Genomic DNA, 18,092 nt, shown 5'->3' with positions numbered 1-18,092 from the left:
GCTTTTTGCCTGTTTGCCATTATGCTTGCTGGCAAGCTCATCTATCCTGCTGCTGGGTGATTCCTTTGCTGATATTCAAATGTACTTACTTCTTCAAGATTCCAATGGATTTTGAAGACCAGCCGAGTCGTCCATTCTTATGGTCTGAACAATTATTGGATTCTTGACTTTGTTAGAAGACAGCCATTGTTGGAATAGACCCACAGCCAGGAAGCCACTCTAATAAATCCACTCTCTATCAGTAGTGTTCTACAGAACGAATTCAGACGGTGGTACCAGGAGTGGGGTAGGTGTTCTGACTTCAAATGATCCTATCATTACAAGTTTGCCTAGATGCTTCCCTTTTAGTTGACTGCAGATATAGCCAAGGTGATACCAAGATCAGCTATCACACATGATCTAACTGTATAGCCCACATAGACAGCAACCGTGGCAATCCATGGCATGAGCCACCATGCCCAGCTTCCTTGTCTGTCAATGCTGTACTCAGGGTTTCCTATTTAGTAGCAAAATGTTTCTTAACTGTGTCTTCACATGCTTTCTCTGGATTCTGTATATTTTCTGATTATTTATTAGACTTAAGGTGTATCATTCTTTCATATTCATGTTTTTTTTTTTTTTTTTTTTTTTTTTTTTTTTTTTTTTTTGTAACTGCTCAACTTTCTGAACAGCATGTTTCAACCTGTCAGGGATGGCTTTAAACTGTGCCAAGCTGAATGCAGACATGGTACCAGTGCACCTTCTCAAATTAGTGTGATTAGTCATTTGGATGCTGCTGGAAAACTTGGACAAAGCACATTGTTCTGTTTCTAAAAAAATCATGAAGTTTTTGTTTTCCGAGACTAGGTCTTGCTAGCTTTGTCTCACACTTAAGAGTGGGGGTTTAGGGCCTTGGACATGCTAAGCACATATCCTATGACTGGGCACACTGCCAGCCTTAGACATAATTTGATGACTGTAGTTTTCTAAACTATTAAAGCCAATGAATGTATTGGACTCTGAAGCAACAGCTAACTGTGAGAGGGCTGTAAAACAAACCTGAATGCAAACAGAAGAGCCTGAGAAACCACTTGCAATAACACAAGACTTTATTTATGTGGGGCATGGGGATGGGGGTGGGGAGGGGTGGAGCTTGGGATAAGTTACTATTTAAGAGCTCTTGCTGCCCTTCCAGGACTCAGGTCTCAACACTGAGGTTGGGCAGATCACAACAGCCTGTAACTCCAGCCCCAGGGGACACAATGCCCTCTCTGGTCTCCATGAACACTAGCACATGTGAACATATTCATTTCTCTTCCTTGCTGGCAATTCAGGAATTCTAACTATCATGTTTCTAGTGGTGTTGGAGAGGTATCCCGGGACCACTTTGAGCAACACACACTTACCCACTTCATATGACCACTCCGTTGCTCAGGTTTCTGGTCGGGTTGTTTAGGGCACACCATGTATGCTGTACTGCAGAGCATCTTGCCCATGCAGTCGTAGTGATGACTCTTCCAAGTGTCATACAGACTCAGCTATTCTGTTTTTATTTTCTCATGGTAGACTTGGAAGGCTTAGAAACCTGGCTGTGACAGTCAGAAGAGCTCCAAATACTACAAAGTCTTCGATGGCAGTATAGATGCCTTCTGACTTTGCAAAAGAAACAATGGACTTAAATGCAAATGTTTCACTGGACTAAATCTTGTAATATAGAATTCTATTTAGAAGCTTTGATTTATATTTTATTCACTGAGTTTGAAAGGAACAGTACTTTTTTTCAAAGGGTCGCTCAGCAGCCCAGTGTGGCTTGAAATTCATGGCAATCGTGAGCTACCTACCAGGCCAAGTTCTTGTTTTAACATTCTGATTCAGACTGCCCTATGTCCACAAATCTGCCTCCCCCAGGTCAATCTGAAACTGCCTTAAGCAGTCACTTTGGAATATATTACATTTTTATTCCTGCGATGCCAGGGATCAAAATGCACTGTACATGTGTGGCAAGCACTCTACCCTGGACATTTCACCTCAACCACGTACCAGTTATTTGGGGGTGGTGGTGAATCTGAGTTACTAAAGGAATAACACTACAAAACAGCACTCCCCCTTTTTTCCAATATAGGAGTTTGTTTTCTGTGATAGGGTGTACTCAGCTCCAGCTGGCCTTGAACTTCTGTTCCTGTGTGCTCAGATTACAGGTGTGGGCCTTAATTTTATTCTTTTTTTTTTGGTTCTTTTTTTAGGAGCTGGGGACCGAACCCAGGGCCTTGCGCTTCCTAGGTAAGTGCTTTACCACTGAGCTAAATCCCCAGCCCCTTAATTTTATTCTTAAACCATACTCCTAACTCCTTTTCCTGAGTGTTCTGATTGTATTATGCATCATGTTTAGTCATGGCTGCCAAGAGGAAATACGAAGTCCGAGTCCATCTGGATTCACACAAGCCAACTTAACAGCTTTCAGCTGAACACCATTTGTAGACTCTATTCTTCCTGCTCTTTCTATAGCTGTTTTTAAAGCTCAAATGTCAAGTAGGTCACTTCCAGGCTAGTGGTGTTTGTTTCCTTCCTCAGCATTAGTCATCCCTATTCAGTCAGAGGCATCGTTTATTTGGAAATAGGAAAAACACTGTCTCTCTCATTTCTGAGAACTGTACCTCAATCTAATCTCTAGTATACACTGCGCTCAGTGTTATAATCTCTAGTAAATGGGCACTATAAATAAACTCTTATCCATGTAGCCATACTGGTTAGGAACTGACATATTAAAAAGTTATTTCACCCTGTAAGCAAAATAAGTAAGCATTGATTAAATCATTAAGAAATAGGAAAGGAACATTATGATGAAAATTTAGTCATTAAAATTCAGAATTTAGCATTGGAGAGCAAATCGATTTGTGCTGCAAAGTTCAAAGGGGTCATTGAAGCAACTCCAGCACATGGCAGTCTGAGGCAGGAGGGTAGCATGGTCAAGGAAGCCTGGCCTCTGTAGCTAGAATACAAAAGAATTAGTCATATTACTTAAAGGAAGATAATAGCATCTAGGAGCCTCACCACAGTATTGCTAATCAATCAACTTGGAGCAAGCAGCTCCTCGCCTGGTTTCTTTGTGCATTTCTAAAATGCAGGGTCAGGCTATACAGTCACCAAGCGTAAGATTTCCAGGTTTACTTTGCTTTCTGTAATGTAATTCCTGTCTAGGGAAAGCTGTCTTAAGCCAAGTGTTGGTTATGTAGAATTCATAAATGTACCAAGAATATGACAATTGCTTCCAGCTACAATTTCAAAGCTCATTTTATTTATTAAGCTCTTAAACAGAATGCCTATACGTATTAAGAAAAAGAACTGCCAAGTAGCAGGCACATTACCACACTTGGGAGGCGGAGGCTGGCAGTTCTGAGTTCAAAACCCTGTCTTAAAAACAGATTGCGATATATCTATACATATAATAGATAGAGATAGATAGATAGATAGATAGATAGATAGATAGATAGATAGAGATAGAGATTTATAGATATATATCTCTATCTATCCATCCATCCCCCTTACATAGGACAAAGAACTGGTAAATTTGCCAAGGTTCATGTTCAGAAAAGTATGACACTGATAAAATATTGTTACAATTTTCTGATCTACCAAAAGGCAAGTATGTAGTAAATAAGCCTACATTAAAAACCCCACAACTTTGGGTTAAACAAACATTGTCTCTTAAACCACAAACCAAAGAAAAATTAGCAGAAGGAAACAAATAATGATTGAGATAAAGAGACTAAAGAAAACAACAGAAATGATCAATGAAACATATTAGACTGGTCTGAGAGACGCATGGGTTTCCACAGCAGGCCAAAGAGCTGGCTTTCTGAAAAGACTGACAAACCTTTACTTGGATTAACCAAGAAGAGGTGTAGGTGCCACACACAAAGAGGCGAGAACATAATAACCAACATCATTCAAGGGCTCAGTAGGGACTATAGTGGAGAATTACATGCTAACTGAAAAGTCCTCTAGAACAGAATTCTTTTTTTTTTTTTTTTTTTTTTTTTTGGTTCTTTTTTTCGGAGCTGGGGACCGAACCCAGGGCCTTGCGCTTCCTAGGTAAGCGCTCTACCACTGAGCTAAATCCCCAGCCCCTAGAACAGAATTCTTAATACCTACGTCGTACAGAAATAGATCCATGAGACCTTAAACAGACCAGTTAACAGAAGATTGAATCTGTTGTTAAATCTCTCAACCAAAGCTTTGTCAGATGGCTTCATGGATGGATTCTGTCAAAACTAAGAGAATTAATTACTTACTTTCAACCCATTCAAAAGGCATAAATGGGAGGGAATATATCTGTTAAAAGTTTCAATGGGACCCACTTGGTATCTGGCTAAAGTGCTGTTTTGGGAGGTTGTGGGATCTTTACCCGATGTATGGCGTAGGGCCGGACAGGAGGAAGTGGGTCCTAAGGAATGAGCTGTCTGGGTTGCTACCCAGGTCTGGGCTCAGAACAGACTGCACTTCAGTGATGTGAACAGGCAGGCAGTCTCCTGCTGCCATGAACTGTATCATCCTGGCTAGAATAGAATATACCCTCAAATGGCAAGCTAAGATAAATCTCCCTCCTTTAAAGAGATCTTTAAATTGTCTCTTATCAGGTATTTTGATCACAGTGGCACACTTTCCAAACCCATTCTTAGCAGCTGGTACCACACAAGGACACACCACAAAAAGAAAACAATATTCCTCATGAACAGAGATGCAAAAATCTTGCAAAAGAACCAGTAAGACCATCAGTGAAGTACACACAGAAGTGAAATGGTGAGGGGCTAGGAAAGAAACATTGATTAAGACCCTTGCCTTTGGACATCTGGCTTCTTAAACTAAGAGAATTTAAATTTTGCTGTCAAACCCCAAAATGGTTGAGCTGGTTTAAGTCTAGAGATGATAGCATGCCAATCACCAACAGGATGAAGGATTAAAGAACACATGATCATCTCAAATGTGCAAAAAATTTTTTTCATTAAGTTCAATGATGCATTGCGATAAAAACATGAAAGATTCAGAAAAACCACCTTAACCGAACAAGTACATAGACGAACCCAGTCAGTGTTGCAGTGAGTGAGGAAAAGCTGAGAGCAGTACCAACAGCAGTAAGCGGCTTTCATGGACACTGGTCCTATTCAGCACAACACAAAGAGATTTGGTTAGAAAAAACCACACAAGAACAACACAAAAAGCATATGAATAGGAAGGAAATCAAATTATTCCTGTGTGCAGGTGATACTACATTTAGAAAAGCTCAAGGTTCTATAAAAAGATCAGAAAGAATAAGCAAATTCAATAATGTAGATTCAAAATTAATAGCTTTTCTACACATTAGTACAAAACGGGCTAAAAACCAGCTGGGGGGAGGTGGCCCACGCCTTTAGTCCCACACTATCGAGGCAGAGTCAAATGGATCCCCAAGTTCGCTGCTAGTCCGATCTACAGAGTGAGTTCCAGAACAGCCAGGACTATACAGAGAAACCCTGTCTTGAAAAACAAGAAAAGAAAAACAGTAGCCTTCTTCTACTCAAAGGATAAACAGGCTCAGAAAGAAATTAGAGAAACGACACCCTTTACAATAGTCACAAATAACATAAAATACCTCAGTGTGACTCTAACCAAGCAAGGAAAGATCTGTATGACAAGAACTTCAAGTCTCTGAAGAAAGAAATTGAAGATGATCTCAGAAGATGGAAAGACCGCCCATGCTCATGGATTGGCAGGATTAATACAGTAAAACTAGTCATCTTGCCAAAAGCAATCTACAGATTCACTGCAGTCCCCATCAAAATTCCAAGTCAGTTCTTCATAGAGTTAGAAAGAGCAATTTGCAAATTCATTTGGAATAACAAAACCCAGGATAGCAAAAACTATCCTCAACAATAAAAGAACTGGGGAAATCTAACCTCAAGCAGTATTACAGAGCAATAGTGATAAAAACTGTATGATATTGGTACAGAGACAGGTGGGTAGATCAATGGAATAGAATTGAAGACCCAGAAATGAACCCACACACCTATTATGGTCAGTTAATCTTTGACAATGGAACTAAAACCATTCGGTGGACAAAACACCGCATTTTCAACAAATGGTGCTGGTTCAACTGGAGGTCTGCCTGTAGAAGAATGCAGATCGATCCATTCTTATCTCTTTGTACAAAGCTCAAGTCCAAATGGATCAAGGACCTCCACATCAAACCAGATACATGCAAACTAATAGAAGAGAAAGTGGGGAGGAGTCTCAAACACATGGGCACAGAGAAAAATTTCCTGAACAGAACACCAGTGGCTTATGCTCAAAGCTTCTGTAAGGTAAAGGACACTGTCATTAGGACAAAATGGCAACCAACAAATTGGGAAAATATCTTTACCAATCGTACATCCTATAGAGGGCTAATATTTAATATATACAAAGAACTCAAGAAGTTAGACTCCAGAGAATCAAATAATCCTATTAAAAATGGGGTACAGAGCTAAACAAAGAATTTTCAATGAGGAATACCGAATGGCTGAGAAGCACCTAAAGAAATGTTCAACATCTTTTGTTGTCAGGGAAATGAAAATCAAAACAAGCCTAAGATTCTACCTCACACCAGTCACAATGTGACAGCTGATGCTGCCGAGGATGTGGGGAGAAAGAGGAACACTCCTCCATTGTTGGTGGGATTGCAAGCTGGTACAACCATTCTGAAAATCAGCCTGGAGGTTCCTCAGAAAATTGGACATAGTGCTACCTGAGGACCCAGTTATATCACTCCTGGGCATATACCCAAAAGATGCATATAACAAGGACACATGCTCCACTATGTTCATAGCAGCCTTATTCATAATAGCCAGGAGCTGGAAAGATCCCAGATGCCCTTCAACAGAGGAATGGCTACAGAAAATGTGGTACATCTACACAATGGAGTGCTATTCAGCTATAAAAAACAATGACTTCATGAAATTCATAGGCAAATGGATGGAACTAGAAAATATCATCTTACATGGTACAACCCAATCATAGAAAAGCATACATGGTATGCACTCATTGATAAGTGGATATTAGCCCAAAAGCTCAGATTACCCAAGATACAATCCACAGACCACATGAAGGTCAAGAAGGGCAACCAGCCCATATACATACAGCCACCAAACCCAGACAATATTGCTGATGCCAAGAAGTGCATGCTGACAGGAGCCTGATATAGCTGTCTCCTGAGAGGCTCTGGCAGAGCATGACGAATACAGAGGCAAATGCTTGCAGCCAACCATTGAACTGAGAACGGGGTCCCTATTCGAGGAATTAGAGAAAGGATTGAAGGAGCTGAAGGAGTTTACAACCCCATAAGCACAATATCAACCAACCAGAGCTCCCAGGGACTAAACAACCATCCAAAGACTACACATGGACAGACCCAGGGCTCCAGCTGCATATGTAGCAGAGGATAGCCTTGTTGGGCACCAATGGGAGGAAAAGCCCTTGGTCCTGCCAAGGCTGGACCCCAAGTGTAGGGGAATGTCAGGGTGGGAAGGTGGAAGGGGTGGGTGGTTGGGTAGGGGAACACCCTCATAGAAGAAAGGGGAGGGGGATGCTATAGGGGGCTTATGACGGGAAACTGGGAAAGGGGATGACATTTGAAATGTAAATAAAAAATCCAATAAAAAAAGCGAGAAAAGAAAAATAACAAAAAGAAAGTTGCTAAAATAATGAAAGCAATCTTAAAACAACTACAATAAAATGGTGTAAAACTTAACCAAAGAAGCTGTCTGTAATGATAATTACAAAACACTAATGAGAAATATGAGACACAAAAAGTAAAATGCAAATATTTCTATTTTTACTGACAGAAAAATCAATTTTTTTTAGAAGTTCATATTTCTTAAAGTGATCTCTATTTGGATGCAACCCCCATCAAAAGGCCAGTATCATTATTCTTCACAGAAATAAGAAGTAGAAATAACAATGCTGAAGTTCATGTGGAAGCACAAAAGCCTCCAAATAGCAATCTTGGGCAACATGAGCAAAGCAAGGTGCGTCACAGTACTGGTAAGTCAGACTACAGGGTCATAACAGAGGAACCTGACGTGCTATCACTGGAGACAGAAATAAACAGACACACCTGCAGCCAGCTCATTCTTACCAAAAGCACCATAAACATGCCCAGGAGAATGGGTAGCCTCTTCAATAAACAGTACCAGGAAGGTAGCTGCTACTTCTATTCTATGCAAAAAAAACAACTCCAAGTGGACCCAGGGCCTAAAGGAAAGAGCTGACACCCTCAAACTTCTAGGGAAAATAGAAATGAAATACTTGAGAAACTGGTAAGAGCGATGGCTAGTTGGATAGGACCCTAAACACAGGAAACAATTCTAAGAATCAAACTCACTAAGTTTGCTTTATACTGTTTGTTTTGTCTGTTTCTGTTTCTCAAGACAGGGTTTCTGTGTAGCCTGGCTGTTCTGAAACTTGGTTTTTAGATCAGACTAGCCTCAAACTCCGAGATCCACCTGCCTTTGCCTTCCAAGTGTCAGGATTAAAGGTGTGTACCCCCACCCCGACTCTTGCTTTTCATCGTTAATCTGGATCTTTTAATGGGTTTCTTAAAGATGTACGCCAAACCTGGCTTGTTAGGGCTGCCGAGGAACAAGTGCTGACCTTAACTCTGGCCACAGTTAGAGAGACGGGAGCTGAGACAGTGATGGGCTACTGTGCTGTAACAGGCACTGCTTAGCTCTGTCTACTGCTTGCTCTACTTAAACTTAAAGCTAATGTCAGGACTCCAAATATGGATCTGAAAAGAGGGCTCACTGGATCTCTGCCTTTCTCCTCAGCGTGGCCCTCCGTTTTTGACTTACTTTTTACTACTGCTTAATTGGCTTCTTGAAACTGTCTGGGCCCAGGCACTGACCAATGAAATAATTAGTATAGTAACAAGCAGATTAGTGAACAAGTAAAATGTGTCACACTCCCACAGCAGAGCATTAACTTTTAACTATAAGGAATGAAATCCTACCATAAGCAATAAGATGAATGAAATTAAAGGACATTATGTTAAGTAAATAAACCAGATACAGAATGATAAACATAACATTTTCTTTTCGATATAAAAACTAAAACAGTTGACCTAAAAGTAGAACACTGAAGACGGTCATGGTGGTGCACATCTTTGATCCCAGCTCTTGGGAGGTAGGAGGCAGGTGCATGTCTGTGAAATCAAGGTCAGCCTGGTCTACACAGCAAATTCCAGGATAGCCAGGGCTACATAATGAGACCCTGTCTTAAAAAAAAAATCAAACCAGCCAACCAATCAGCAAACCAACCAAAACAAATGTAGGATTCTTATTGTTAGAGACTGAGAAGGAGGTAGAAAATAGAAAGCTACAGCCATTCACATATGTGGAAATAGCAACGTAACTTTCTAATGTGTAATTAGAATGTAAAAAAAATTTTTTTAAAAAATATAGAAAACTTCAGAACTATGTCTGACTTCAGAACGATGTCTGACTTGTACTCTTTCAGTGTGGGGTGAGGGGTTCAGAAGAAGGCAGACAAGCACAGCTGAGTGATACATTTGCTGTTTTACTGTTAATTTGACATGTCTGAACCAAAGCATTCACAATACTTGATATACTTTGAAGGATCATATACTATAATCTTAGACATAACCACAGGACAAGCAGAACAGTTAAAACTACATAAGGCCTTAAAAACATATCCACAGTGTGTATTATTTCAATTCTCATTCATTACAAATTAGACTATATACCATTAGTTTAATTTTTATTTTTCTTTCATTTATTCAGGCAGGATTCATTCAAGGAAAGGCAACTTAGTTTTTGTGTGTGAGCTTTATTTTTTTCTTTTTACTCTACTGGTTAATATAAAATGTATGGCATGTTTTCATATCCCCTGCATTCAGGAGGGAACCATGACGTAATCTGATAGTAATCCAAAAGAACAGGCCCTACTCTCACAAACAGCCAAGATGGAAATGGACCAAACAGCCAGTGTGTCTGTGGTCTTGAAGATCAACTAATGGAGTTTCAAGTATTCATAAAAGGAAGACTACTACAATTCTAATAATTAGTCAAATTTAAAACGACATTGCATATAAAATCATTCTTGAAGCCCTAAATGTCCTTTAAATAACTGAATGAAAATGTTAAGTAGTTGTCTCACAGTACCAAACATAAATCAGAACTAGTAAAATCCAGCGCCATCAGGACTTCTCATTTACACGATGAATAGCTGCTAAGTTAACAGATGGCATAGAAATTAAGACTTCATTTTTTTTTTAAGGATAAATGTACTATAATCAGAGAATACAGAAAAGTCAATGTATCTTTTTTTTTTTTTTTACAATAAAATAACCATTTAAGCCTCTATCCCTGTACAACAGAGTATACATCAACTCAACATGGGTGTTTCCATACAGTTTTGTTTTTTTACAGTTTATTCAGAGTACTTGAATTGCTTTAGATATACAGCTTTTTGAAAGAATATTACATTTATATCAGGATATTTAGTACATTGAGATGTTTAAAAATATTTATAAATTTGCTTTTGATTTGCAAAAGCATTTGACAATACTTTTACAGCATTTGATTTTATAGAATTAAAATTTCATACAGTACTCATCTTGATGTTTAAAAAAAATTCACAGAAAAAATATAAATTACACAGCCTGACTGCATGATACTGCTATTTCCAGTTTCAAGTTATGGTAATTAAAACCTTCATTAAGTCTGTTAACAAATCATTACCTGTACAGTTATGAAGGCAACTTACATGATTTGTAAACAAAACCTTCAGGTTTTATGTTATTTACCAAGGAGTGCAGTTCAGCAAGAAAAGAAAACCCAGTATGCAAATTTACAGAGTAGTTTACAAATTTACCAGTTCCTGTGACACAAACTGTTTTAACCTCTCAAGGTATTGTCCATACAGCTCCACATCATTGTGTCCTGCCCCTTCAACCCACAGAGGTTCCACAGGTCTTTGGCAACGCTCAAACAATGCGAGGCCATGGGAAAAGTCAATGACTTCATCTTCAGTCCCATGAATTATTAATACTGGAGAGGTTATCTTAGAGATTTTGTCAATACTAGAGAGAATAAGAAAAAGAAAAAAGGTCAATGAACCATGTAAAAAGGAAGTTCCCTGTGTTAGAAGAGGAAATTCAAACATTAGAACTGTACAAATTAGCTTTAGGGTGGAAGCCACTTAAGTTTCAGTACGATCCAAAAGCCACCCATCCTTCCCATGATCTCTGTGGTACCGTAGGACCGAAGCACCGTTCCTCGATGCTGAGTTTCCCCTAGGTTTCAAAAACCATTATTACCCCAGGGCCATTCCTGACTGGGCTAACTTCATTCCCTGCTGCACGTATTTCACTCTGTCAGTTGATAAACTCAAGCAAACCCTTGGGTTTTGTTCTGGTTTAAGGTCATAAAATAAAAACAGAGAAAACATAAAAAAAAGTTTGAAGCTATAAATCGGATGAGCATATGAAATAAGATAAGTAAAAACACAATGTAAATCAAATAGAAGACAACTGAAGAAGCATCCAAGCTACAATGGAACTCTCCAAAGGCCAAGACATTGCCAACATTGAGATGAAGGTGGGGGATTGAGACAGGATGGAATCATTCAAAGTCTGTCTAAAACACAGTAAGGTCCCTCTTCCCCAGATTTCTTGGAAAAGCTTAGTCACTTTCTTCAACTCTGGAAGGTCTGTAGATCTGGGACTCTAGTTTAAGAGAAAGGTACTAGAGTCACACAGCACGGCATTTTCTTTTTCAACTAGCTTATTCCCGAGAAATATCTAAGTATGTCAAACATGAAACAGTCCAGAGAGTAAGTCGGTGAAACATCACCTCACCAACTCTCTGTAATTCACAGACTAGGTTCAGAGCCAGGGAGCTCCAGAGAACTACCTTACCAACCAAGTGTTTACAAGTGAGCACCATTATGCCTAACTTTAATAAAAAAAAAATTCTAGGGATTGAACTCAGGTCTTCATGTTCACAGCTAAGTCACCTCTCTACCCTAATACAGAATAAATATTGTTTTTGAAATAACTTTTGCTTTTCTCCTAAAGAACCAAGTGATAACTTGGCTTCTGGCCTGCCATTCACAAAAATATCCTTTGTATTTCTGCCAACAGAGGAAAGAACGAAACTGCCAGCATTTCCCTTCTTGCCTTCTCTTTGTCCTTGACAAAAATAGGCCATGATCTTTTTTCCAACTAGGAAGAAGGCAGGTGGAAGCACTCTTCACCATGGAAAGCGAGAAGCAGCTTTCTTGCAAATCCATCCAGTACTGTGTATGGCAGCTGCCATCACTCACCTTCCCCACATCCCGCGCCTCTCACTAAACTTCACGTTGTTTTATCACCTACAGCAAGGCTGGGGCCTTCCTCCAGTTGTTCTTTGTAGAACTCCACATCCAACCTGCAGCTGTGACCTGTTAACGTACAGTCACAAATCTGTCCTTTCGTCTATGGACTAGTGCACTGCTGAGGACACAAGCCTTCATTCCATGCTCAGACACTTCAGCCTTCCTTTCTATCAGTCGTGTGCTCACAGGCTCCTCCACAACCCCAATGCCATCAATTACACGAGGTAGCAGCTCAGTGACAATGTCTCTGTAAGGTTCTTGGAGCTGAATGACTGTGAGTATTGAACTTACTTTGGGAATGCATCAAAACAGTAGGTCTTCTTGGTATCAGGGAAAGCAACCCGCATTCCTGAGGTCAAAGGAGAATGAAGAATAACGGCAGCACTCTCATACCGAGCAGCGAGGTCCACAGACGGTACGGTCCCTATGCTCTGGCCATATATAATCACATTTTCAGGACGAATGCCGTATCTAAGAAATACAAAAGTTCAAAAAATAGTTGGAAGGAAATAGTCCATTGCTCTAAAAATTTGCTATAAAATATCTCACAAGATATCAATTTATATTTAATAATTAAAATTTCTTAGCCATCATCTTTTCTGTTACAATAAGCTAGCTTTATACTCAAGTATTTCATGCTCAATTCTAATCTTTTAGAAAATTAATTGCTAAAGTCTTAAATTTTATGGAACTAGGCAGAAGTGGCACATGCCTTTGATCCCAGCACTTGGGAGGCAGAGGCAGGCAGATCTCTGAGTTGTCCTGGTCTACAGAGTAAGTTCTAGGACAGCCAGGGATACACAGAGAAACTGTCTTGAAACATCAATAACCACAACAACCTTCAGTTTTATTAAAAAATTTAAGTCATTCATCATGTTTTAGTAATTTTAAGTTTGAAATACACTGTACCACTTACATTTCAATGAACAAATGGTTAATATTTGGTGCTATTTATGGTGAGATATTATTTTGTATTCAATAGAGCAGATGTTCTTGATTTCTCTATACAGAGAGTAGGCTGTGTGATTTTCTAAATTGGCCACACCAATGAGATGCTGCATAAAGTTATGGTATGGGAAGAATATAGGAGCCTATACTTTTAGTCAAGATCAAATTAAAATATTGTAATTTCCCTATATTAAAAACAATTAGATGACCTAGCGCTACAAATAGCACTGTTTAGTTAATTAGGAATAGAATTCAAACTAAAAACCTTTAAACTTATACCACTACAGAATTAAGTATGTGAATCCACTGGCTCCATAAAAATTTACTGGATACCTAAGATAAGACGTTCCAGGAAGTGTTAACTTGTTTACAGTGTAATTGTTCCAACTGCAAACTACTTCAGATATAGTGAGGTACCATAGGAACTAATAAATGTAGGGGGGCTAAGATTACAGGTACCTTCAGTGTGCCTTTCCATTTAGAAGGCAGGGTGGTTGTTTCTGGCAGCTAACAGTGATTTGGACAGTGGTGTTTAATCTTTTGGGGTGGTTGGAAGGGGGATGATGTTGAAAATTTGACCATTCACCAGAGGAGCAAGGCAAACTTCCTGTGCCCTCTTTTAGGTACTCAAGACCATTTTTAGTATGCAGGCAATGACATACTTCCCATAGCTTCTTCAGTATGTTCTCCATAAACATACATGATGGCATCCGCCTGTTCCTATGCGACTTAACTCAGAAAAGCTCCTGGGAATCAAGAGGCTGGGTTGATGAGCATCTGCATATCAGCACATCTCATAAGACCACTGCTGCTGTCAGCTGCCTACGAGCACTGCATTGTAGCAATTGAAGGTCTGGGGCTAAAACTCAACACTCAAGAGTAGTAAGAATCAAGAGGTTCTAATTAAGCAATAGCAGTTTGAGAATAATGAGTTTAAAAGAACTATAGAGAACATCCACTCTAGTTAAGCTGCTTAATGCCTAGAATTAAAAAAAAAAAAATCACAGTAAGTTGATAGTAAACCTATATTTAGAACTGGTTTCCAATCTAGTAGTCTCTCCATGAAAGCACACAGAGAGAGACTGAGGATTATGGGAGAGGACTGCATAGACCAGACCCATTTCTGTCCCTGTCGATCCACTGAAAGATCAGAAAGGACTATTTTATTAGAATACTCAAAGATCATTTAAATAACAAGTTTATTTTGTATTTCCTTTCTCCTGGTTACTTAAATTGTATAAGAACAGAATACAAAGCATTTTAGCACATCCACTGAACTTCTATTAAGGGATATGCTAAAAGTATGTTAAACCTGAGAATGACAAAGGAAATCCAAGGAATGCATATTCCAATTTGAGGATTAATTTCTAGAACTGGACAGGATCTTGGATGCCACTTACCACAACCTTGTCATTAAATAGATGAGGAAACAGGCTCAGAAGTTAGTTTTCCATGACTGCTTACGTTACCAGCTATTCTACTGTATTTACAGTTCAACATTACAGAAAACATAAAACCTCATTTAATGCATTAAGTCTGTGGGATTTTTAGAGAGTTTACTTAGCTCCTGTTCTTCATTTATTGGCCACTGTATATATTAAAAGATCCAGCCAGACATAGTAATGCATGCTTTTAATCCCTGCACTGGGGAGGAAGAGGCAGGAGGAGCTCTATGGGTTCAAAACCAGATTGGCTTTTGTTGTGAACTGGATAGATAGCCAAGGAGTATTTCTTGTCAAGAAAACTAAAGTTTAATAATGACTAGAAATCATCTAGGGAAGTTTTTTTGTAAAGTTGATAACTAGTAAGATTTTAAAGGAGGAAATGACAATGTTTTTTGTCCTCCTGTAGAAAGAGAATATTGCAAATTCATGTTTTATTTCAATAAATACTTCTGATGCTATTTAGAAGGTCTACTTCAGTATCTTAAAAGCCACTTCTTTTCGCTGAATTTGTACTACAAATATGGCCATATGAATTTTATCATTATGTGTCTGTGTATGTTTGTGCGTGATGTTTGTAGGCAGGTTGCAATTATATAGCCCAGCCTGGTCTTGACTTTCCAATATTACCACACAGCCTACTGTATGGGTACAGCAGGTGTGACTAACAACACCCAACCTGTACCTTAATAACTAAATTATTGTACTATCATTAACATTTACCTTCTTTTTATTTTATTTCATTTTATTTGAGACCAGGTTTCTCTGTGTAGCCCTGACTGTACTGGAACTTGCTCTTTAGACTAAGGCAGTTTCGAACTGGGAGATTTGCCTGCATTTACCTCCAAAGTGCTAGGATCAAAGGTGTGTCCCACCATGCCAGGCTTATTCCCTGTCCCTCTCTTTTTGAGACTGTCTTGTTATGTCGTACATGCTAGCTTCAGCTTCAATTCACTATGTAGCCCAGGCTGGCCTTAAATGCCTGGACCACTCAGCTGCTCTATTTTAAAATATTAAATATCCGACAGTTAGTTGTATTACATCCAAATAGTAGATTCTAATAAGTGATTATTCTGTTACTTGCCCAGATATAAATTTTTATATAAAAATTGGGAACTAAATATAATTCCATGTCCTCCCCTATACAGTAGTTTATTTTTTTTGAAGACAGATTTCTTTGTGTAACAGCCCTGGCTGTCCTGGAACTCACTCTATACATTAGGCTGGCCTTGAACTCATAGAGATCCATCTGCTTCTGCCTCCCAAAGGCATGCGCCACCATGCCCAGCCTAAAAAGTAATTTTATCACTCTGTTAACAATTTACTATTTACCATTTACCTTTTCTTATTTTTCAAATTAATGCTTTCATATTACTGCAACTGATTTCAGAATTTTCTCTACACAGAATTTTGCTATGAGGACATAACTTTATTAGAAAGGAAATATTTTAAAAGACAGTTTATAGAAGTGGTTATACTGCTGGGCTGTGGTAGCACACGCCTTTAATTCCAGCACTCATCCCCCAAGGTAGTTACAACAATTCATAATATTGAGGTTCTCGCTGACATGATCAGCATTAACACTGAATTAGGAAAGGTAGGCCCTTTTTATAGCCTGTAGCTTCAGCTTAAATACTGTGGAAAAGGCAGGTTATCAATATGTAATAAGAAACCATTTATATAAGCTATCTATTTATTTTATACTAATCCGAATTATGAAGAACACTCTGGATCTATAAAACTTGTACCCAGAAAAGTTAATAGATGTCTAGTTCCCAAATACAATCTGTTCTAGTTAAAGAATGACATAAGTCAGCTACATCTTGATTAATTTATGTTACTTCCAAGAAAATTGAGATGATCTTTCCAAGTTTTAGTATACTAAAATGTAAAGTAAAATGCCAACATATCTTGCTTAATAGTCAAATGAAAGGCTTATTAATGACAGAGCAAACATATAGTGAAATCAGAAGAAGAATCTATGACTGCATCTCGGTAACAAAGTTTGAGATGAAATATTTAAATGTTACTAGATTTAAATAAAAAAGATTCACATAGGTATTTACATACACATAAAATGTGAGCTGTTTTTAAAGACTGCTTTGGCTATTATACAAAACCTCAATCTGTTATTTTAATACTTCATATACATATAATATATATGCAAATATCTTCATATTGTATTTCAAAGCATCTGTGTTAAAAATGCTTTCTGTTTTGCTGATCCACAGTATAGCTTAAGCACTGTAAGTGTAAAAATGATTACCTTGTCCGAAGAGCCAGCCAGGCAGCTTCCACGTCTGCATACAGGTTCTTCTCTGTTGGCTTTCCAGAACTAGCACCATATCCAGAGTAATCATATGAGAATATATTACAATTAATCCGGGACCCCAGACCTATGTAAAAACTGCTCATCTGACCAAGATCAACAGCATTCCCATGTGAGAACAGTAAGGTATATTTAGCATTTGGTGAACACCGCACAAACATACAAGCAATTCTGTTGCCTTTACTGGTTCTTGTCATGAAACACTCAATAGCATCTTTCTCTCTGGACGAGTACTGCCAGTCCGCTCGTTCTGACAGGTGTAAGGTCCAGCGGCTTCCACTCTCATCACACATCAGTGTGTAAGTTGGATCAGGTGGCAAGAATGCTAGTTTTGAAGCGATTTTCCCTGGGCAAGGTGGACAGCAGAAGAGGCAACATAGCTCACTAAATGAAAGATTATTCATCTTCTGAAAAAGAAAGAGAGACATCAAATATTTTAATAACTTAATGTGGACTTTGCACTCTTATACAATAACAAAAACATGCAAATATTATTGGTAACCAATGTCTATTAACTATAATTTCAAGAACCCCCTAATTTCAAGAACCCCCCTCCCCAAATAGGTTTAATGACTTTGCTCTGGAAACACTTTAAATCCTGGAGTGAGGCAAGCATTTCTGGAAATAAACTCAAATACTGTACATTCACAAAAGCAGTGATTATCCTACTTAATAAAAGTATTTAAGGTTATCCACAATCAAAATAGAAGGTGTTTTTAGGTTAATTAGTAGTTTTTGTGTAACTTGATGAAAACTTAGACTCCTGAGGGAAGGTAAATAAAGAAAAGCATTTGGAGACACTATTGGTTAGCAATGTTTATGTTGTGCGTCTGTGTGTGTGTGTGTGTGTGTGTGTGTGTGTGTGTGTGTGCGTGTGTGTGTGTATTCATATTTACCTCTTGATACAACCTTACATGTCAGTTTGAGAAGTTACTTGCACAAGTGAGCCAGGGTAAGATACCAATCACTACCACATTCACACAGAA

General features: G+C 38.7%; 1 protein-coding gene across 3 annotated transcripts in view; it reads right to left on the bottom strand.

The window, feature by feature from the left end:
- Positions 1-9,547: 9,547 nt before the first annotated feature.
- Abhd17b (abhydrolase domain containing 17B, depalmitoylase) overlaps positions 9,548-18,092 on the bottom strand; it is a gene marked incomplete at its 5' end in the record, with an annotated part of 34,737 nt that continues 26,192 nt past the window's right edge. For all 3 annotated transcript variants that reach the window (NM_001014028.2, NM_001438039.1, NM_001438038.1), the window contains 3 exon segments: positions 9,548-11,092; positions 12,679-12,858; positions 17,044-17,513. In NM_001014028.2, the coding sequence (NP_001014050.1) occupies positions 10,873-11,092; positions 12,679-12,858; positions 17,044-17,510 (867 nt within the window). In that variant the 3' untranslated portion in view covers positions 9,548-10,872.

This window comes from Rattus norvegicus, chromosome 1 (assembly GCF_021556685.1).
Source record: "Rattus norvegicus strain SHRSP/BbbUtx chromosome 1, alternate assembly SHRSP_T2T, whole genome shotgun sequence".
Classification (NCBI taxonomy): domain Eukaryota; kingdom Metazoa; phylum Chordata; class Mammalia; order Rodentia; family Muridae; genus Rattus; species Rattus norvegicus.
The sequence above is the reverse complement of the archived record's forward strand: the minus strand, read 5'-3'. Positions and strand labels throughout refer to the sequence as shown.